This window comes from Saccopteryx leptura, chromosome X, assembly GCF_036850995.1.
Source record: "Saccopteryx leptura isolate mSacLep1 chromosome X, mSacLep1_pri_phased_curated, whole genome shotgun sequence".
In the NCBI taxonomy this organism is placed as follows: domain Eukaryota; kingdom Metazoa; phylum Chordata; class Mammalia; order Chiroptera; family Emballonuridae; genus Saccopteryx; species Saccopteryx leptura.
This window is the reverse complement of record NC_089516.1, coordinates 991,134-1,013,740: the sequence shown is the minus strand read 5'-3', so window position 1 is coordinate 1,013,740 and position 22,607 is coordinate 991,134. Positions and strand designations below refer to the sequence as shown.

Here is a 22,607-nt window from a genome sequence, read left to right as displayed (position 1 = left end):
GGAGGCGGGGAGGGGGCACCAGCTCCATCAGAGATGCGTTCTGCGGGGTGTGGGTAGATGGCTGGGCTCACACGGCTGCCAGCCCGGCTGGGGAGGGAGGAGCTGTGACCTTAGCAGCTTCCCGTAGATGTCTGAGAGTTGTCATTCTGGCGGTATCCTCTGCTGGAGTGCCCATTCTTGTCCGGGGGGGGAGTACCAGTAACTTAGAAGGGGCGTTCCCTTCCTCAAAGGGCGTGAGCCTCACGTAGGGATGGGGATCAGGAAGAGCTTCTAGCAGCCAAGACCCCCACTTTACAGACAATAATGATTAAAGAAAGAAGCAGGGAACAGTGTCACCACTGCAGGGAGAGCCCACCGTGTATACCAGGACGCAGGAGCCCAGCAAAGCATGGCTTTACAAAGTCAGGGTTGGCCCTGGCCGGTTGGCTCAGTGGTAGAGTGCCGGCCTGGGGTGCAGGAGTCCCGGGTTCGATTCCCGGCCAGGGCACACAGGAGAAGCGCCCATCTGCTTCTCCACCCCTCCCCCTCTCCTTCCTCTCTGTCTCTCTCTTCCCCTCCCGCAGCCGAGGCTCCATTGGAGCAAAGATGGCCCGGGCGCTGGGGATGGCTCCATGGCCTCTGCCTCAGGTGCTAGAATGGCTCTGGTTGCAATGGAGCAACACCCCAGATGGGCAGAGCATCACCCCCCAGTGGGCATGCCGGGTGGATCCCGGTCGGGCGCATGCGGGAGTCTGTCTGACTGCCTCCCCGTTTCTGGCTTGGAAAAAATACAAAAAAAAAAAAAAAAAAGTCAGGGTTGTCCAGTTTATTATACACACGGGATTTAGGACCGGTCAGGTACGGCGAAGAGAACGGGTCAGGGATGACCGTCAGCCAGAAGGGAGTCGGGTCCTCACTGTTCGCAGACAGCGTTTATTAACACGGGTGGGCTCTGATGGACGTGGGCCTGTCCCTCGTTTGTGAACCGTGGGGCGTGTGGGAAGACACAGGAAGACGTGTCCCCTGAATGTAAGTGACATGAACGGGGGGCACATGGCCAGGGCCCGGCGCTCATGACAGCTTCCAGAATGTTCTGAGATAGCCACGCCCTGGGCTGGCCGAGTCTGGGAACTGGCCGTGAGAGTCCCAAAGGGTCACACGCCACATGCCCCGTCCCGTACGCTAAAGGTGGGGTGAGGAGAGGGTGTCTGTCCTCTTTTGGTGTTTCTGACGCAAAGACGACCCCCCTTTCGCGGGGGGTGGGGGGGAAGATCTGATCTTCGGGGCCTGACTGGTACCCGTCTCTTTGCCTTCTTAGGAGCCCTCCTGACCCCCAACAGCAGGGCCCAACGCTTCGAGGTCCTCAAGAACGGCACCTTCGTCATCCGGCAGGTGCAAGTGCAGGACCGCGGCCAGTACCTGTGCACGGCCAAGAACGCGCACGGGGTGGACAGGAGGCTGGTGGTGCTGTCCGTCACGGTGCAGCAGCCGCAGATCCTGGCCTCACACTATAAGGACGTCACCGTCTACCTGGGGGACACCGTCGCCATGGAGTGCCTGGCCAAGGGCACGCCGGCGCCTCAGATCTCCTGGATCTTCCCCGACCGCAGGGTGTGGCAGACGGTGTCCCCCGCGGAAGGCCGGGTCACGCTGCACGAGAACCGGACGCTGTCCATCAAGGAGGCGTCCTTCGCAGACAGAGGCGTGTACAAGTGCGTGGCCAGCAACGCGGCGGGCGCGGACAGCCTCGCCATCCGGCTGCACGTGGCGGCGCTGCCCCCGGTCATCCAGCAGGAGAAGGCGGAGAACATCTCACTGCCGCCGGGGCTCAGCGTCCACATCCACTGCACGGCCAAGGCCGCGCCCCCGCCCAGCGTGCGCTGGCAGGTCTGGGACGGGACGCAGGTGCGCCCCTCGCAGTTCCTCCGCGGGAACCTCTTCGTCTTCCCCAACGGGACGCTCTACATCCGCAACCTGGCGGCCCAGGACAGCGGGCGCTACGAGTGCGTGGCCGCCAACCTGGTGGGGTCAGCGCGCAGGACCGTGCAGCTGACCGTGCGGCGCGCGGCGGCCAACGCGCGCATCACGGGCACCTCGCCGCAGCGGACCAACGTCCACTACGGGGGGACCCTGCGGCTGGACTGCAGCGCCTCCGGGGACCCCTGGCCGCGCATCCTCTGGCGGCTGCCCTCCAAGCGCATGATCGACTCGCTGTTCAGGTACGTGCGCCCCTGGCTCGCCTGCCGCCAGGTCCTCCCTGCGCTGTTGCGCACACGCGCACATGCATCTCCCTGTCCAGCGCGGGGGGAGACCTGTTTGTGGAGGGTCCCCTGTCCCCATAAACACGCACAGGGGTCGCATCTCATCTGCGCTGGACGCGGGGGGGGGCGCATTTGTTTCCCACACAATGAATTTATGTGCTTTGCCCTCCCTCCCCGTCCCCCGCCTGACCCCCATTTGAGAATGAAACAAATGGTACTTTTTTTTTTTTCTATTTTTTTTTTTTTTTTGTATTTTTCTGAAGCTGGAAACGGGGAGAGTCAGTCAGACAGACTCCCGCATGCGCCCGACCGGGATCCACCCGGCACGCCCACCAGGGGCGAAGCTCTGCCCACCAGGAGGCGATGCTCTGCCCCTCCGGGGCGTCGCTCTGCAGAGACCAGAGCCACTCTAGCGCCTGGGGCAGAGGCCAAGGAGCCATCCAATGGAGCCTTGGCTGCGGGAGGGGAAGAGAGAGACAGAGAGGAAGGAGAGGGGGAGGGGTGGGGAAGCAGATGGGCGCTTCTCCTGTGTGCCCTGGCTGGGAATCGAACCCGGGTCCCCCACACGCCAGGCCGACTCTCTACCGCTGAGCCAACCGGCCAGGGCTGGTACTTTTGTTTTCACTGCAATCCTTTGTAACTATGTTAAACGAGACTATCAGATGGTGCAATCTATTTTAATGTTACAGTTTCTACCTAACACAGAGCAGCTGCCGGTCTTGTCTGTCAACGCTGTTCACGGAAGGCAGTCAGAGAAAATACTTAAACCGGGACCGTTTCGTAGGCTCTGTTGTTGAATTTTTTTTTCTTTTCTAATTTTGATTTTTAGTTTTTCCATGACGGTTAACACTCGATACTCGATACCGTATTAGTCTCTGGCGCACAGCATAGTGGTCAGACGTTTAAATAACTTACAAAGTGTGTCTCCCCCTCCCCTTTCGGATATTTCCAGTACACCCTCCCGGCCCCATGCATAGTGATGCCCATGCGACTGACCATATTCCCCGTACTGGACCTTACGTCCTGTGACGGTTCTGTGAGTGCGCATCTCTGCTTCTCAACGCCGTCACCGAAGGGATTAATTATCACGGCACCACGATATGGCACATTGGGAATTCTAAAAGGTCCTTTTTCTTTTTTTTTTTTACAGAGACAGAGAGAGAGTCAGAAAGAGGGATAGATAGGGACAGACAGACAGGAACGGAGAGAGATGAGAAGCATCAATCATCAGTTTTTCGTTGCGACACCTTAGTTGTTCATTGATTGCTTTCTCATATGTGCCTTGACCGCGAGCCTTCAGCAAACCGAGTGACCCCTTGCTCGAGCCAAAGACCTTGGGTCCAAGCTGGTGAGCTTTTGCTCAAACCAGATGAACCCGCGCTCAAGCTGGTGACCTCGGGGTCTCAAACCTGGGTCTTTTTTTTTTTTTTTTCAGAGACAGAGAGAGAGAGAGAGAGAGAGGGATAGATAGGGACAGACAGACAGGAACAGAGAGAGATGAGAAGCATCAATCATTAATTTTTCGTTGCGACACCTCAGTTGTTCATTGATTGCACTCTCATATGTGCCTTGACCGGGGGGCTACAGCAGACCGAGTGACCCCTTGCTGGAGCCAGTGACCTTGGGTCCAAGCTGGTGAGCTTTTGCTCAAACCAGATGAGCCCGCGCTCAAGCTGGCGACCTCGGGGTCTCGAACCTGGATCCTCCACATCCCAGTCCGACGCTCTATCCACTGCGCCACCGCCTGGTCAGGCAAAGGTCCTTTTCCTGAGCAGAAAGCAAGCAAGCTTCTATCTCGCTGTCTTTTTTAACTCTCAGCGACATGGGACGTGAACAATGCCGGCGTCTACGGGTTCCACCTGGCTTTGCCTCCCTCCCTCCCCACGCTCTTCCCGACGGAGGGAAAGGGAGAAGGCTCCCTCCTCCTGTGTGTGAACGTGACAGGGCTGGGGGTGGTGCCCGCTGAGCCTGGCACGGTCCGTCCAGAATACACCGTCCCCGACTTTGCCTGGATATGCTCCCAGCCGGGCAGGCTCACTGCCACGTGTGGGGAAGTTTTTCCAGTTGACTTTGGCACGGCGGACGCAGCGTGGACTGGGAGAAGCGTCTGCCGTGCGCAGGACAGCGTCAAAGCCGTCTGCTCGTGTCTGCCCGTATATCATTACCCCCTCCCCCTCGCCCCTCGGTGATCTGTAATTACCCAACCCTGGCGAAGTATGTTCCTCGCGGAGTGGAATGAAACAGCCCACGTGAGTTTTGTAGCAGCGTGGGCTCTGGGACCTGTCCGCACATCGGCACCACGTAGAAATGCAGAGGTTGGAACACCCAGAACATGCCGTTCAGAGCTTCTCGGTCCACCGGGACCACAGGGGTCTGGGCCAGGCAGGGAACTGCTTTCACAGACGTTTGGACAGGCTTGCAGACACGCGCTACCGTGCACATGTCATCCCACATGTGTGGATCAGGGCACGCCAAGACGTCTTAAATGATTTCTGTCTGCTTCACTCTCCTCCTCCCCAATCACGTCGACGTGACACTCACCCGAGACCAACTGCGTGGTTTATTGGACCGTTGTGCATGCCGGCTCTTGTTCACAACAATAATCTGATTATCCACTTGGATCCAATCCTGTGCTGGCTGTTCTTTCTTAAGTGAAAGGAAGGGAGACAATGAATCAGACTCCGGCGTGAACTTCGAACAAGATCCACCTAGCAACTTGCATCTATGGGCACTGCTTAGCAACAGAACTAGTTTGAGCACCTGAGCTGGAGGCTCCAGCTGAGGCTGATGTGCTCAAACCAACTGAGCCTTGGCTGCGGGAGAGGAAGAGAGAGGGAGAGAGAAGCAAGATGGGACAGGGTAGAGAAGCAGATGGTCGCTTCTCCTGTGTGCCCTGACCGGGAATTGAACCCAGGACATCCACACCCTGGCTTGATGCTTCACCACTGAGCCAACCGGCCAGGCCCTGAACAGACTTTTTTATTTATTAATTTTTAAAAAAAAATAGCATACAACACAGTTTCAGACTTTAGAATAACACACCATCCTAGACAGAATTTAGGGATGAAATTCAAGCCCCCACCTCCGCCCCCACCTCCCCCCCCCCCCCGTCCCGAGGACTCACGCCGCTGCTATAATTTACGCGTTACTGAGGTGTTCCATCCGGACGGTTTCAAAGCCCTTCTCCCTGTTCTTGAAAATGTTACTTCTGAGCTATTCCCCGGGACACACCGATATCTATAAACATGCACGCAGTAGGTCTTTCTATCATTCCCCCCCACCCCACTGCGCTGCACATGGCCCCTTTAAAATGAAAGCCTTTCTATAAATATTCACTCCGAGCATGGGCTGAACCTTTCACATTCCGCGGGCAGAGATGGGACCCCTGCACGTGGCCTGTGAGCGGCTTTCACTGGAGATTCTGGGAACAAGACCGCGCCCACATGGCGTTCCCAAGGATTCCATTTTCATGTGGCCACTCTGACCATCTCCGGAGCTAACTCATAGGCTGTGTAGCCATTTTGCTGCCTGGTGCTTTGTAACGGAATACAATATAGTTTGTTTGTTTGTTTGTTTGTTTTAATTGTCAAGAGGCGTCTAAATTATTGTTTCCTTCCCCGGAGAGAAGCTAATTTTCTTAGGAGGGTGACTGCCTTCCAACCTCTAGACCAGGGGGTCGGGAACCTATGGCTCGCGAGCCACATGTGGCTCTTTGGATGGCTGCCTCTGGCTCGCAGACAAATCTTTCATAAAAAAAATAATAATCACGTTAAAAAGATAAAACATTCTCATGGATTACAATCCGTTCATTTCCTACCACTCACGTTCATGGTTGCGGGTGGCTGGAGCCAATCACAGCTGTCCTCCGGGACAACACCACATTTTTATTGGATAATGCGTCACGTACACGGGTCGTCATATGGCTCTCACGGAATGACATTTTAAAATGTGTGGCGTTCATGGCTCTCTCAGCCAAAAAGCTTCCCGACCCCTGCTCTACACCAGGGTAGCATGTTATCTGATGTGAACATGGATCAGTATAACATCTGTGCCGGCCACCAAGCAGATGCTAGAAGCACACACACACACACACACACACACGCACACTCACTCACGGGTCTGCGGTTTTGGACGACACGTCATTCTTGAGTCCGTAGCCTGGCCGCCGACAGGTCAGACTCACTTGGGAGTTCTCGTGGGCAGTCACTAAACAATTTCTGCACTGGGGACGCTAAAACCATCGGACCTTGTGCAGAAGAAAGGCGTGTGTGCCGATAGCTGTGTCCCTCATGGGTTTTTTGTTTGTTTGTTTGTTTGTTTTTTGTATTTTCTGAAGCTGGAAACGGGGAGAGACAGTCAGACAGACTCCTGCATGTGCCCGACCGGGATCCACCCGGCACGCCCACCAGGGGGCAACGCTCTGCCGCGACCAGAGCCACTCTAGCGCCTGGGGCAGAGGCCAAGGAGCCATCCCCAGCGCCCGGGCCATCTTTGCTCCAATGGAGCCTTGGCTGCAGGAGGGGAAGAGAGAGACAGAGAGGAAGGAGAGAGGGAGGGGTGGAGAAGCAAATGGGCGCCTCTCCTGTGTGCCTAGGCCAGGAATCGAACCTGGGACTTCTGCACGCCAGACCGACGCTCTACCACTGAGCCAACCGGCCAGGGCCTCCCTCATGGTTTTAACTCACACCAGGAGCCCACAGACTGACTACTGATGTCTTTTTTTCTTCTTCTTCCAGCAGCGTGGACACCAGGGTCAAGGCGTTCGCCAACGGCACCCTGGTGGTGAAATCCGTGACGGACAAAGACGCCGGGGACTACCTGTGCGTCGCCCGGAACAAGGTGGGCGACGACTTCGTGGTCCTCAAGGTCAACGTGGTCATGAAGCCGGCCAAGATCGACCACAAGGGGGGGAACGACCACCAGGTCTTCTACGGCCGGGACCTGAAGGTAGACTGCGTGGCCTCTGGACTCCCCAACCCCGAGATCTCCTGGGGCCTCCCGGACGGCAGCCTGGTCACCTCCTTCATGCAGGCGGACGACGACGGCGGTGGGGGCGGCGGCAGCGGCGGGCGCACGAAGCGCTACGTGGTCTTCGACAACGGGACGCTCTACTTCAACGAGGTCGGGCCGCGCGAGGAGGGCGACTACACCTGCTTCGCGGAGAACCAGGTCGGCAAGGACGCCATGACGGTGCGCGTCAAGGTGCTGACCGAGCCGGCGGCCGCCGTGCGCAACCAGACCTACTCCGAGCTGCACGTCCCCTACGGCGACGTGGTCACCGTGGCCTGCGAGGCCAAGGGCCAGCCCGCGCCGCGCGTGACGTGGCTGTCGCCCACCAACCGGCTCATCCCCGCCTCCTCCGACAAGTACCACATCTACGGCGACGGCACGCTGCTCATCCAGAAGGCGCAGCGCTCCGACAGCGGCAACTACACCTGCGTGGTGCGCAACGGCGCCGGCGAGGACCGCAAGACGGTCTGGGTCCACGTCACCGTCCAGTCGCCGCGCATCAACGGGCACCCGAACGCCATCACCACGGTGCGCGAGGTGGCGGCGGGCGGGACGCGCAAGCTCATCGACTGCCGCGCGGAGGGCGTGCCGGCGCCCACGGTGCTGTGGTCGTTCCCCGAGGGCGTGGTGCTGCCCGCGCCGTACTACGGCAACCGCGTCACCATCCACCGCAACGGCACGCTGGACATCAAGAGCCTGCGGCGCAGCGACTCGGTCCAGCTGGCCTGCATCGGCCGCAACGAGGGCGGCGAGGCGCGCCTGCTGGTCCAGCTGACGGTGCTGGAGCCCGCGGAGAAGCCCGTCTTCCACGACCCGGTCAACGAGAAGATCACGGCTGCCGCCGGCCACACCATCAGCCTCAACTGCTCGGCGGCCGGCGCGCCCGCGCCCCGGCTGCTGTGGATCCTGCCCAACGGCACGGAGCTGCGCAGCGGTCAGCGGCTGCAGCGCTTCTTCCACAGGGACGACGGCCGGCTGCACATCAGCGGCCTCTCCCCGGCCGACGCCGGGGCCTACCGCTGCGTGGCGCGCAACTCCGCCGGCCACACGGAGAGGCTGGTCTCCCTCAAGGTGGGGCTCAAGCCCGCGGCCGCCCAGCAGTACCACAACCTCGTCAACATCGTCAACGGGGAGACCCTGCAGCTGCCCTGCCCTCCGTCGGGCGGCCGCCCCGCGCGCCTGTCGTGGACACTCCCCAACGGGATGGTGCTGCAGGGCCCCCAGACCCGGGGTCGCTTCTCGCTTGGGGAGAACGGCACGCTGACCGTGCGCGAGGCCTCCGTCTTCGACCGGGGGACCTACGTGTGCCGGGCGGACACGGAGCACGGCCCCGCCGTGGTCACCTTCCCGGTCATCGTCATCGCCTACCCTCCGCGCATCACCAGCGAGCCCACGCCCGTCATCTACACCCGGCCAGGGAACACGGTCAAGATGAACTGCATGGCCGTGGGCGTGCCCAAGGCCCAGATCTCCTGGGAGCTGCCGGACGGGTCACAGCTGACCGCCGGGGCCCAGGCCCGGCTCTACGGAAACAGGTTCCTGCACCCGCAGGGGTCGCTGACCGTTCAGCAGGTGACGCGGCTGGACGCGGGCTTCTACCGATGCACCGCCAAGAACGTCCTGGGCAGCGACTCCCAGACGACCTACATCCACGTCTACTGAGACCGCCGGCCGCTGGGGGTGGGGGGACACCCGTTGGGGCCAAGCCCCCTCTGTCCCGATAGCCCTCAACCCAGGAGCCAGTCTCAGCGGTCAGAGGAGCCCCCCCGGTTGGGTCGCTGTTGACTTGTGTGGACCGGTGCTCATTGGCAGAAGGTGTTGGGTCAGACAGTCGGACATGGGAGGGTGGATGAGCCTCTGGAGGGAGGGGGGGATGTTTCCTCACGTTTACAGGACCCCCAGACTGAAACGATGCAGTCTCTTCTCTGTCCTGCAAAATGCCTCTTCGATGCTGTCACGGGCATCTGTCCATGTCCCTTGAACCGGGAGCCACACGGATGAGCCGTGTGTGAGAACCCCACCGAGTGTCCCTGCTGTCCTGCTCCGAGAGACCGTTCCGGAACCAGTAGCCACCTCTCACCGACGGCGTCTGACACGTCCACGCTCCAGTTTGCCTGCAAAGGGCTTACAACCAGAGGGACCCAATTCTCTCTCTCTCTCTATTTTAAATGTACAAGTTTTCGACAATACCGCTCCCATTTTTCTATGAAAGAACTCTCTCTCTCTCTCTCCCTGAAACTCCCTTTTTATATAAATATATATATATATTTTCTCTCTCTCTCTCTCTCTCTCGATACTTAGACGACGAGGCTAAGAAAGAGAAGCACATGCTTTCAGTCTCATGAAACATGATAAATTATTGGTCTTTACAAGACTTGGATACACTACAGCGGGCGTGGACATGCGATTGAAAAAAGTTTTCCTCTGCGACTTCCTCTCCGTCCGGCCGCCGGGTGTGATCTGACCTTCCCAGGGGAGACCCCACCGTGGGGAGGCAGTGGGGGGTGGGGGGTATTGGGTTTCCCCGGTTTGTGAAGTGTATTTTAAGACCTGTCCTGTGCAGCGGGTGGGGCACAAGGCAGGGGCGGGGGGAGGGCAGAGAGGAAGGAGCTGAGACAAGACCCCCCCACAGAACAATTCCAGACGCTCTCAGACAGAGCCCACCGACACTTCCTCCCCTGTGCGCGTGCATGCCCCGAAGGAGAGCCAATGAATGCCCCGATCACCTTTCGCGACTGCCTTACTGTATTTTTAAAGTCAGTATACAATGCGCATCAGACAATAAAAGCGATATTTTCCAAACAGCTGAGCGGCCACCGTACCGATGTTTCAAAGGGCAAGAGCGTTTCACGAGAGTTCGGGTATCCAGCAGACTGCTGAGGGGGTGGGAGAAAAAAAAGAAAAGGCTTATTATTATTATTATTATTAATTATATTTGGTCTGTCACATTGGAATGACGCTGCTTTTCTGCAAGTGTTTCCCAGGCGGGAAGACTGGGTTGGAGGCGGTGGGTCGGAAACTAGTGTGACAGGCGCAGAGACAGGCTGCGGCTTCCCTGGGGGTGACAGATTGAGGATGTAGATATATCTGTTCTTTCAGGAAACATTCCCCGAGCAGGAAACATCTGGGATATATGGTTTTCCGTTCCTCAAGCAGGCAGCACTGTCATTGTTTTTGGCTTCCCTTGAAAGGAAGAGAGACGTAGAGATAAGCATTTGGGAAGCGCACGGCCGTCACGCTGAGACAAAGAGAGCTGTCTGTCTGGCCGGAGTGTCAGTCACTGAACCAAGCGAGGGCGTGGCTGTTCACGGGGCCGTGAGGCTCTCGTACTCGGTGATACAGGTGTTTGCTTAGTTATATCTGCATAGCACTTCCGGGGCACTGGCTACCAGCAGGGTCCTCGGGGTCATTCAGATGGACAGGGAACATGTCCTGCTCGAAGCGTTCACGCGCTGTAAATAAGACCTTCCCCTCGAGAGAGGTTTCTCCACATGAACACTAGTGACAAGGAGGACTGGATTGTTCTCGGTGGTGAGGACCGTCCTGTGCATGGTTGGAGTGCTGAGCAGCACCCTCAGGGTGCAGCAGAGTAGATGCCGGGGCGCTTCCTACACTCCTCACTTGACAACCAGCAGTGGCTGCACCTGTTGTCATCTGACCCCTTTGGTAGGTGCAGAAGCACTTCTGGTTGAGGAGCAGCAGGGCCATAGATGATGGATGGGTGGATGATGGATGGATGATGGATGGATGATGGATGGATGGATGGATGGATGATGGATGGATGATGGATGGATGGATGATGGATGGATGGATGGATGGATGGATGGATGGATGATGGATGGATGATGGATGGATGGATGGATGGATGGATGGATGATGGATGGATGATGGATGGATGGATGGATAGATGGATGGATGGATGATGGATGGATGATGGATGGATGGATGATGGATGGATGGATGGATGGATGATGGATGGATGATGGATGGATGGATGATGGATGGATGGATGGATGGATGGATGGATGGATGATGGATGGATGATGGATGGATGGATGGATGATGGATGGATGATGGATGGATGGATGGATAGATGGATGGATGGATGATGGATGGATGATGGATGGATGGATGATGGATGGATGGATGATGGATGGATGGATGGATGGATGGACAGGGGATGGATGGATGGATGATGGATGGATGGATGGATGGGTGGATGATGGATGATGGATGGGTGGATGATGCATGGATGCATGGATGGATGATGGATGGATGGATGATGGATGGATGAATGATGGATGGATGATGGATGGATGGATGATGGATGGATGGATGGATGCATGGATGATGGATGGATGGGTGGATGATGGATGGACGGATGATGGATAGTTGTTTGATGGCTGGATGAATAAATGGATAATGGATGCATGAGTGGTAGATGGATGGTTGGATGGATGGCTATTTGGGTGGGTGGGTGGATGTATGGATGTATGGATATGTGGATGAAAGGATGAATGGATGGATGGATGATGGATGGATGATGGATGAATGGATGGATGGATGGATGGATGATGGATGGATGGATGCATGCATGGATGATGGATGGATGGATGGGTGGATGATGGATGGATGGATGATGGATAGTTGTTTGATGGCTGGATGGGTAAATGGATAATGGATGCATGGGTGGTGGATGGATGGATGGATGGATGGATGAACAGTTGAATGGATGGATGGATACTGGGTGAATGGATGGGTAGGTGGACAGATGGATGGATGGATGGTGGACGGGTGGATGAATATGTGGATGATGGGTGGGTGGATGTTTGAAAAGAAGAATAAGTGATACACAAATAGAGAAGAGGTAGATGATAGGTAGAGAGACAATCGATAGAGAGACACTCTTTCATGCTAGGTCAGGGTTCCTCAGCCTCCCTTACTGACGTGTGGGGCTGGTGCCTCTCCGACACGGGGTCTCCCGTGCCCTGTAGGGTGTTGACTTGAGCAGCCTCCCTGGTCTCCACCCCACCAGTTGCCAGCACCAACCCCTCCCCTGGAGTTGTGACGGCCAGAAATGTCTCCAGCCCTGGCCGAGTGCCCCCTGGGGTGCACAGACAGAATGCTCCCTGGACGGAAACCGCTCTGCCCGCTCAGGAAATGCAGAGAGGACTCTTAGAAGCACGTTGACTGGGACCGCCTGCCTCCGTGTGTGACCCAGAGGGGCCAGGGCGTGTGGGGACACACCAGCCTCAGTGTGGTGTTACCTGGAAGAAAGTGACACATCAGCCCCTTGACCATCATCCTGGGGTCACCGACGGTTACACATCGGCAGTGACATTTGTGGGTGCGCTCGACCTGTGTTCCTGTGGACCTGCCCTGCCACACTACACCAGGAAATTTAGGATGACACAGAGACGCAAATATGGCCCCTGTCTTCTCCAAAGATGTCTAACAAGTGTCCCATCCGTTTAGAACAGGGCTGAGGGGTTCAGGGGCATTGAAGGTGGTTCAGGGAGATGGTAACTCCAGGGGACTCCGAGCCTACACATTGGACGGAAGGGTCAAGGATCCTTTTTCTGGCTGACAGGGCATTTTTAGAGACTGAGAAAGACCGATGAGTGGGCAGAATAAGAAGGATGGCTCTCCCAGCAGCAAAACACATTGGGAAGAAAGTTACCATCTCAGGACAAGGGAGCTGGTGTCACGTGGCCGGCAGAGAGTGACAGGCACATTCCGATTGAGGTCCTCAAAGGGTTTCACGTGTGGTTGAGCTTGGAGAGGTGTGGTCGTTTCTTGAATATTATCTTGCAAAAACACTGACGTCCAAACTAGAACCTCAGAAAGGGAATTTATAGCAAGAAAAGATGTTTGCAGACGGGATGAAGGGAAGGGTCTGAGAGGAGTCACCGTGGGTCAGGGGGGGCCCTGCATGCACCCAGTGAGTGGGACCTTAGAAGAGAAGGAGGAGGAGACACAGACACAGAGGAGAAGCCACGTGGGGACGGAGGCAGAGACGGGAGGGAGGCGGCCACCAGCCCAGGGGGACACCTGGAGCCCCAGGAGCTGGGAGAGGCAGGGGGGACCCTCCCTGGAGCCCCTGGAGGGAGGGAGCATGGTCCTGGGACCCCTGGACCTCAGACGTCTCCTTTTCAGGACGGGGGAGAAGGGCGCTGTATAGATTTAAGCCCCCACTGTGGGGTAATTATTGATCATAGCAACCCTGAGAAACTAATACAGATATTTAAATTTTTCAAGTGAGGACGGTCATAAAGAGAGGTCCTTAAGTCCTCTGTGACTGAGATCCAGGACGAGGCATGTAACCCTCTGAGCCCACAGTAAGGACTTGTGTGATTCCCCAGGTCATTAATTAGAATCCCAGATGGTTCTTCCATGTTTTGGTCAACAACAGGCTCACTCAAAGATCGTGTGTGTGTGTGTGTGTGTGTGTGTGTGTGTCTGTGTTCCCTCTCCCCTTTCAAATAGCTAACGTTTAACATCTGGCATATGCGCGCCGTCCGCTGTCGGTCTTTGCCTGTCTCTTGGTCCTTCCCTTCTGCAAAAGAAAACTCGAACCAGGCCACCCCCTTTAAGACTTGCGTGGCCCCCCGAGAACGCACCGCCCAAGGATACACCTGAGCAGCAGCACGGCGCACCTGGTAAGGGGTGTCTTCCCCCCAACTCCTTTCTACTGAATAGAAAATGCAAGACGCTGGACCCCACCCAAGGGAAGCTTTTGACATTCTTTTTTTTTTTTTTTTTTCATCCTGGGAGACCCAAGTGCACACAGGCAGTAGGGTGGTTCGTGGACGCCAAGCAGGACTCGTGGTTTCTGGAGGGGACGTGGGGAGAATTCCCAGTCATTCTTGGACCCTCCTGAGTCCCCGGCTGTTCAGCCTTCTTCCTCACAAAGGCTCCTTTAACTTTACCTTCTTACCACGTAAGAAGCCAGCCAGCAGTTCTCACACTTGGCTTTATGTTGTAATCACGTGGGGAGATGGAAATTCCTCCTGGACACAAAGTAGGCGTCTTAAAACAACAGACATCCATCCTCTCTCCATCCTGGAAAGCAGATGTCTGAAGTCTAGGGGTCCCAGGGCCGTGTTCCCTCCAGAGGCTCCAGGGAGGGTCCCCCCTGCCTCTCCCTCCAGCTCCTGGGGCTCCAGGCGTCCCCTGGGCTGGTGGCTGCCTCCCTCCCGTCTCTGCCTCCTTCCCCACGTGGCTTCTCCTCTGTGTCTGTGTCTCCTCCTCTGTCTCTTCTGAGGTCCCTGCCACTGGGTGCCTGCAGGGCTCCCCCTGACCCAGGGGTGACTCATCTCAGACCCTGCAATGCATTGCATCTGCCAAGATTCCTAGAGATAAGCTTAGACTGTCCAACACAGCCGACTCTGGACACAATCCAGAAGCGACCTGTGTGTGGTGCTGGCTTCAGCCCAAACATGTGGCTTATTAGAATAAGCCATAAGAAAAGCAAGTTCTTGAACACATGAGACATGGGCTTGAATGTAGGTCCCATCCCTTAAGCGTTGTGGGCACCCCGGTGTCATCTACGTGAGCCTCCACGTATATAGGTATTGATGGCAAAGACACCACGCACTTGATAACCTTTTTGAGAAAAACCCGAAGATAACATACAGACGATGGAACAAAAGCCCAAACTCCTATTTTAAAAAAAAAGAAAATGTTACCATTGTCCGCAACACCTCCTGGGGGTAACATAACTCGTCTGCGAGAGAAATATGCGTTCTTGTTTTAGAAAGCTCTCTGTGACACGAGTTCATTCTCTCAAAGGAAAGTCCTCCCCGGCTGGAGTGTCTGAAAGACGTTGAGATAAGAGGACAGAGCAGTGAGTGTACAAACGGGAAGAAAGAGAAGGGGATTTTCAACAGATGTTCACTACTGTAGGGTGTTTCCTGAATAAGGAAAGGAACAGCGAGTAAGCTCCAAGGGGCAGGGGATACCCCAAGAGCATCTGTGGCAAGGGAATGGAGTAAGCCCATAAGTAGAGGCTACTGTCCAAAACTGAGACAAGGAGAGGCAACCTCCATTTCTTCTGCTCACATCTCTTCCAAATTCCAGTGACTCCCTCCCAGGGTCAAAGCCCAGCCAGAATCCATCTGATCAAGAAGACCCTCCTGAGGACAAAGTCTGCACCATATATATAACTGGCGCTGGCGTGCACGGGGATGGGGCCAAGAAAACTAGCCAACGGAACATTGGCCGACAAGAGGACCATGACTGACAGTGCCAAGACTGGGTCATTAGTTTAGCTCCTGCACTACTGGGTCCATAGAACTCCAGCTCCGGACACTGGGTAGGTAACTCAGACGATGTCCTGAGTGGCCAATACGAGGGTGGCTTGACATTTTCTCTCAGGCTCAAAGGTTTGTCTGAAGTTGATGTCACTTGGTCTCCCGCTGGGGGGGGGGGGGAGGAAGGCATGTGGCTGCTAGCTTGATGAGGTAGGGGGGGTGACAAGGAACATGTGTACTGTCCCTACATTTCCTGGTTAGCTTGTCCCCTCTTGTGGGCAGTTTACACTCTCCAGGACCTCCGACAGCCCGGGACACAAAACAAGCTTGGGTGGCGGGGGGTGGCGGGTTCTAAACGGAGATAGTTTCTCTCCTGCCTTTAATCTCTTTTTGCAGTTTTCCCAGGGACCCCTGTTGGTGGCTTTTCGGTTCCTCCTCTCAACCAGGATTTGTCCGTAAATTTTGCTTTCCAGATGTTGTTTAAATCTCATGTGCTGTGGAGCCTCTCTCTGAAAACCGCATCTCTAAAGCAGGGACCTCCATATAGTTGACCACACAATATTTTGAACACTAACTTAGTTTTTTTCTTAAAGTGTGCCCTCAATATAAGTCTTTTATATCTTTTTTTTCTTCTATTTTTCTAAAGTTGGAAACGGGGAGGCAGTCAGACAGACTCCCGCATGCGCCTGACCGGGATCCACCCGGCATGCCCAACAGGGGGCGATGCTCTGCCCATCTGGGGCGTTGCTCTGTTGCAACCAGAGCCATTCTAGTGCCTGAGGCAGAGGCCATGGAGCCATCCTCAGCACCTGGGCCAACTTTGCTCCAATGGAGCCTCTGTTGCGGGAGGGGAAGAGAGAGAGACAGAGAGGAAGGAGAGGGGGAGGAGTGGAGAAGCAGATGGGCACTTCTCCTGTGTGCCCTGGCCGGGAATTGAACCCGGGACTCCTGCACGCCAGGCTGACGCTCTACCACTGAGCCAACTGGCCAGGGCTAAGTCTTTTATTTATATATATACACACACACACACACACACACACGTGCTGTTGTGAATGTGTAGGTTAGAACATGTACAAATACAACTCTGAGGAGGGTGCAGATCATGGGCTTTTATGCTATAAAAAGTAAGAATGATACCTTCTGTCTCTTCTCCATGATCTGGAGGAGATGGGGGCAGACAGAAGGCTGAAGAAATGCAGTGTTAAGTTCTAAGACACCTGATGAGAAGCCCAAGAAAAGACCAGAAGGAGAAGAGTGTCGCCTACCTTCTGTCACAGGTGGTTAGCTCTGCCCGAGCCTCAAGCACCCTCCGCCATCTTGCAGAAGGCTGGGGGCTGGTAGCCTCCCCAGCTGGAACTACACTTCCCAGGCTCCCTTGCTGCAAGGTGGGGTCATGTGACTAATTCTCACCAATGAGGAGAGCCGTTTCCAGACCAAAGGGATGGGGAAGCAGAAATGCCCATCCCCCACTGGATGAAGAGACTACAAGCCAGGTGGACCCCCCCCCCCCCGCGGGGGCTGTCCATCTCCTGTCATCTTTCCTCCTCACGAGGCCACCCTAGCTCTGGAAAACCACTTTTACCCTTGAAACGAATGCTGATGTCTCTATAATGCTTTTTCTGCAAGTGTGACATTTTTATTGCATGCCCGGAGTACAATCCCACATTAGACATGATGGCAGTGATTCTATTCATAGCAGGGTGCCCCCTCTACTCCCCCCCCCCAGGTAAGACACGAAGCCATAAAGACGTTGTGGCATTTAAATCAGGTAACACCCACCAAAGGCTTCCCTTGGAAATGTAGAAAAGCAGTTAATTCTGATCATTGTGACAATGATTTTGTTAACATCCTCTTCCTCCTCCTCACGGAACGCTCTTATAACGCGCGTGAATATATGGGCTTTGATTTCCAGCGGCGGCGACGTAAAATATTTCAAACAGAGGACGACTTCTTGATTCCGGATCAAGTCAACTGGAGATGATGGGACTTCGTGGCAGGGAAGAATGACTTGTGGTCCAGGTCAATATTTTCAGTGGATGATTAAATCTGGCTTCTATTAATATCTATATAAATATATATAGATATTTATATATAATATATTGATGTATAATATAATATATATAGTATCTATATAAATATTTATATATAATATATATAAGATCTATATTTATATATAATATCTATATAATATATAATATCTATATATATATTTTTTTACCATACTCCAGTCTCAACGTCCAGACTCTGAGGCCCTCTTTATGATTTCTGAGACGGAAGCAGCAAAGTCCACTTCAGTTTTCAGAAAGCCACGACAAGAGTTGGAAGCTGGCATGCGTGCCTGGTGAACGCATTCACGCGGCGTTCTGGGGCGAATGAGAAAAACGTAAACACTGCTTTCAAAAATCACAAAAAACAAGGCTGTTTATCCTTCATGTTCTAGCAACATGAATTTCATAATTTACAAGAGCCAAGTTTCAGAAGCAGCCCAAGTGTCCCTGAATAGATGACATATTATATATATATATATATATATATATATATATATATATATATATATATAATGGAATATTAGGCAGCCCTGAAAAAGAAAGGAAATCCTCCTGAGAGAAGTGAGTCAGTCAGAAAAAGACAAGCATCGTATGATCTCACTCACATGTGGAATGTAATAACCAAAATAAATGAACCCAGAAAACAGAACAGACTCACAGATGCAGAGAACAGACAGACAGTTGTCAGAGGGGAGGGTTGTCGAAGGACTGAGCACAAAAAAAGGTGACAAGATTGAGAAGTACACACAGGCAGTCACAGAACAGTCCTGGGGACCTTAAGTACAGCACAGGGCATAGAGCCAATAAAATCATAATGACTATGTGCCGTGTCAGGCGGATACTGGAAATATAAGGTCTACCAGAAAGTTCTGTCCGTTTTTGGAATAAAACAGAATACAAATTTTTCTTACCGTCATTAAACTTTATTAAATAATATAATTGCCATTATTATTCATGATTTCTTGCCAGCGTGAGGGCAATTTGTATATCCCATCTTTTGATGCGAAACATGGAACCAATGCTTGTTTGATATCTTCTTCATTTTTGAATTTTTTGCCCTACAAAAAATTTTGTAAGGACAAAAACAAGTGATCATCGGAGGGTGCTAAATCTGGGGAATATGGTGGATGCGACAGACATGCTTCTGTAGCATTTCTTCCTTGTTGAAATTCATAAAAATTACAGTGGCGTTAATGAAGTTTATCAGTAGCCATGGGTACATTATCGCTTCACACATGAGACTAATGTGAATCAACTTTGTTTTAGTTCATTTGCTACGTCAGTATGTGTACATTAAGTGATAAAAATAGAGAGGCACACATGGGCCAAATAAACATGTGCTTACGTGTCAAAACTTGTGATAGAAACGGACAGAACTTTCCGGTAGACCTTATATGAGGAGCTCGCTTCGTCACACATATGACTGTCTAACCACTTTCCTGCACAGCCTGAAACTAAGACAAAATAATATTGAATGTGAACTGCAATCAAAAAGTCAACGTGAATAAATTTGAAAAAAAAATTAAAACGAACCAAAAATAAAGCAAACAGAAAAATCTATGAGATTCCACGCATGAGTGAAGGCTCATGCAGCCCTGTTTATTATATTGTATAAGCTTTCGTGAAATATGTCAGAATCATCCCGAGATCCATTTTTCCGGGACTGGACAAGTCATTGGAGCTTGGAGCGTTTACCCGGGGACTTGGCTCTGAGTGATTATTAAAATAGATGATGTGTAAAAAAAAAAAAAAATTTTTTTTCCTATTTTTCTTTCTGGATGATGGTAGGAGGTTGAGCTATTTTAAATAAACACTCCGAGAAAGAATTTGAAAACAAAGTTCAGGAAGACCCAGAATTCACTCCTGCTTCTTTTTCTTGCTGTAGATTCTGAAAAATGAGACGGTGGTCAAGCCAAGGTTTAAACTAATAATAATAATTAAAAAAAAAGACACCGAGTTTTTGGGTTGTTTTTTTTTTCCTACAAGAAATACTGCATTCAGTACATTTCAACATGGGAGGAAATAATCTCTCTTGACTTTTTTTTTTTCAGCAAAGATCAGAAAAGCGCACAGAAGACCACCCACCATAAGATCAGGTTCAGGGACAGCAGGAAGGTGGGTCCGGAGGAGTAAAAGACCAAATTGCTTATGTTTCTACCCAGCAGGCTTTGCTCTAGACCAGGGGTCGTCAACCGTTTTATACCCACCGCCCACTTTTGTATCTCTGTCAGTAGTAACATTTTCTCACCGCCCACCGGTTCCACAGTCATGGTGATTTATAAAGTGGGGAAGTCACTTGACTTTATAAAATGTATAAAGCAGAGTGACAGCAAGTGAAAGCATAGAATAATAATAATTACTTCCCAGGTACTTTATGTCGGATTTTTGCTAAGTTTGGCAGAATCAATCTTTATAAAACAGTTTACTCTAGTTCAATCTATCCTTTTATTTCTACTTTGGTTGCTCCGCGACCACCCACCATGAAAGCTGGAACGCCCACTCGTGGGCGGGAGGGACCAGGTTGACCACCACTGCTCTAAACTCAGTTTTTCTAACAGGGTTTATTTCTTCCTATGAATGTTCTGAAGAACAAAAATACGGAGCTATGGGGAAAATATGTGAATAGGTGAAAATTGTTTTCGATCCTTTTACTTAAAAAAGAAACCACTCTGAAAGCAGTCAGGTCTGGGTGTGTGTGTGTGCAAACTTATACAATATATATGGTTCAGCTCTGCTTGTAAACCACACCATGTGCCGTGAGCATCATTTATTTTCCTGTAGAACGGCATGTGATCTGTCTACACCCGTGTCCCATTTGCACCTGGTTGGTTGTATAATGAGACCTGATGTACCTACTGCAGTTTGTGCAAGTGTGACTCTATTGAGTGGACCTGCTGTAAAACATTGGAGCCCACACCAGCTCGAGCGCGGGGTCGCTGGCTTGAGTGTGGGATCATAGACATGACCCCGTGGCCACTGGCTTGAAGCCCAAAGGTCGCTGGCTTGAAGCTCAAAGTCACCAGCTTGAGCCCAAGGTTGCTGGCTTGAGCAAGGGGTCACTCGTTCTGCTGGAGCCCCCCCGCCCCCGGTCAAGGCACATATGAGAAAGCAATCAATGAGCAACTAAGGTGCCACAATGAAAAACCGATGCTTCTTATCTCTCTCCCTGTCTGTCTGTCCCTGTCTGTCCTTCTCTCTTTCTCTCTCTCTCTCTGTCTCTCTTGCAAAAAAAAAAAAAAAAAAAAATGTTGGTGCCCACGTTGACAGACAACAGGTTTTTGGTTTTTTTTTTCATGCTCTTTGGGCCTCTCTGCAAAGGATCTCCTATAAGTTTTCTGAAACTCTGAGATGCAGAATGGCCCCAGCGAAGGGTGTGGCTCTATTTCAGCGTTTTTGCCAAACATTTGGAAAGTGTTCTTTCTGCACAAAAGGCCTTCCAAGTCCGAGCCTCACAGACCGGCCTGGGGCAGTCCTGTTTCCCCACACGTTAGGGCCCAAGAATTGCTATCGCTGTGTAAGCCATGCTCATTTATTAACTTAATGTTCTCGCCGTCCCGTGTGTTGTTAACAGCCAGACGACAGGCTCTGGCCATTTCATAACATCAGTTTTATTTATTAGTTTGCTCCCACATGTCTGTGAACTTGTTTGGACTGTGCTTTTTCTTCGGTGAGGGGGAACAATTTACATAACAAGGCATTAACACCTCGTTAATGGAGTGAACGCCTGACAAGGCATTAATACTTGTCCTTCCTACGGAAAATACTTTTTCCAACACTCATCATTTCGGTTCAGATTTTTTTTTTTTTTATACAACTGCAATTTGTTTTTTTGGAAGGACAAACATTTTTAAACAGTTGGTAAGCTGTCTCTCTCATTTTGTTTTGTTTTTACATGTTTATCACTGTTTTCTTACATTTAGAAAGCCTTTCTTCATTCTGCGATTAGATCGTCCCGTACATGTCTTTATAAATATTTTTTTTTTTTTACTTTTAAGTATTAAAACATAACATTTGAACTTGCCTGTGTGGGACAAGGTGACCTTCCTTTCTTGGACCTGAATATTAAACCCGTTATTCTAAAATCATATATTAGAATATTTCCCTCACCAGTTCCAAAAGTTACCCTAGGGTGTTTATAGCACAGTTTAATATGATCACGTGGGTCTCTTCCCATTTCCGATATTATCACCTATATTCTGGCCCGTTTCTTAGCCTTTAGATAAATTTCATTCATTAGAATTATGCAGGGCAAGCCATTGGTATAGTTCAATTGGAATTTTTTTTAAATATATGCATTACTTTTGCAGAGTTTTTGTATGATCCTAGTGAGTGTGACTGCCCATGTGAACACGTGAGTTGTGTGCTTCTGGGTTTATAGTTTCTATAGGCCCTCGCTGGTTTGCTCAGTGGTGAAGTGTTGGCCTGGTGGTGTGTGTCAATGTCCCGGGTTTGATTCACCTGAGAGCACACAGGAGAAGCGCCCATCTGCTTCTCCACCCCTCTCCCTCTCCTCCCTCACTGTCTCCCTCTTCCCCTCCCACAGCCATGGCTCCATTGGAGCAAGTTGGCTCCAGGCACTGAAGATGACTCCGTGGCTTCCACCTCAGGTGCTAAAAAGAGCTTGGTTGCTGAACAATGGAGCAATGTCCCAGATGGGCAGAGCATCGCCCCCCTGGTGGACTTGCTGTGTGGATCCTGGTCGGGGAGCATGTGGGAGTCTGTCTCTGCTTCCCTTCCTCTCAGGGAATAAAATAAATAAGTACATAAATAAAATAAAGTTTCTATAGTGATCAGAAATGCTCTGCCCTTTTTTATCACGAAGGTCTCAGATCCTCCTGCCACGTCTTCTTGTGGAAATAGCACGACCTCTTACTTATTTTTTTCTTATTTCATTCCATTGGTGATCAGTTCCAAGTCAACGGTTGCCAATGCTTCTGATTCTAATAGGGGAAAAAAAAATGCAGAGCGGTGCAGCCAATGTGGAAAGCAGGATAGAGTTTCCTCGAGAAATTAAAAATAGAACTGCACTGTGACCCAGCCATCCCTCTTCTGAGAAG

The 22,607-nt window shown here is 52.2% G+C and overlaps 1 protein-coding gene and 1 non-coding gene across 5 annotated transcripts in view; both read left to right on the top strand.

Annotated features, from left to right (window-relative positions):
- The window catches only part of MXRA5 (matrix remodeling associated 5), a 29,602-nt gene extending 20,559 nt beyond the window's left edge, over positions 1-9,043 (top strand). For 3 of the 4 annotated variants that reach the window (XM_066357673.1, XM_066357675.1, XM_066357676.1), the window contains 2 exons: positions 1,298-2,198; positions 6,977-9,043. In XM_066357673.1, coding sequence (XP_066213770.1) covers positions 1,298-2,198; positions 6,977-8,912 — 2,837 coding nt within the window. In that variant the 3' untranslated portion in view covers positions 8,913-9,043. The remainder of the gene's footprint in view (positions 1-1,297; positions 2,199-6,976) is intronic. The other variant, XM_066357674.1, reaches the window with a different exon arrangement.
- On the top strand, positions 412-487 carry TRNAP-GGG (transfer RNA proline (anticodon GGG)). The gene has a single exon. It is a non-coding gene; the product is annotated as a tRNA-Pro (tRNA).
- Positions 9,044-22,607: the final 13,564 nt, after the last annotated feature.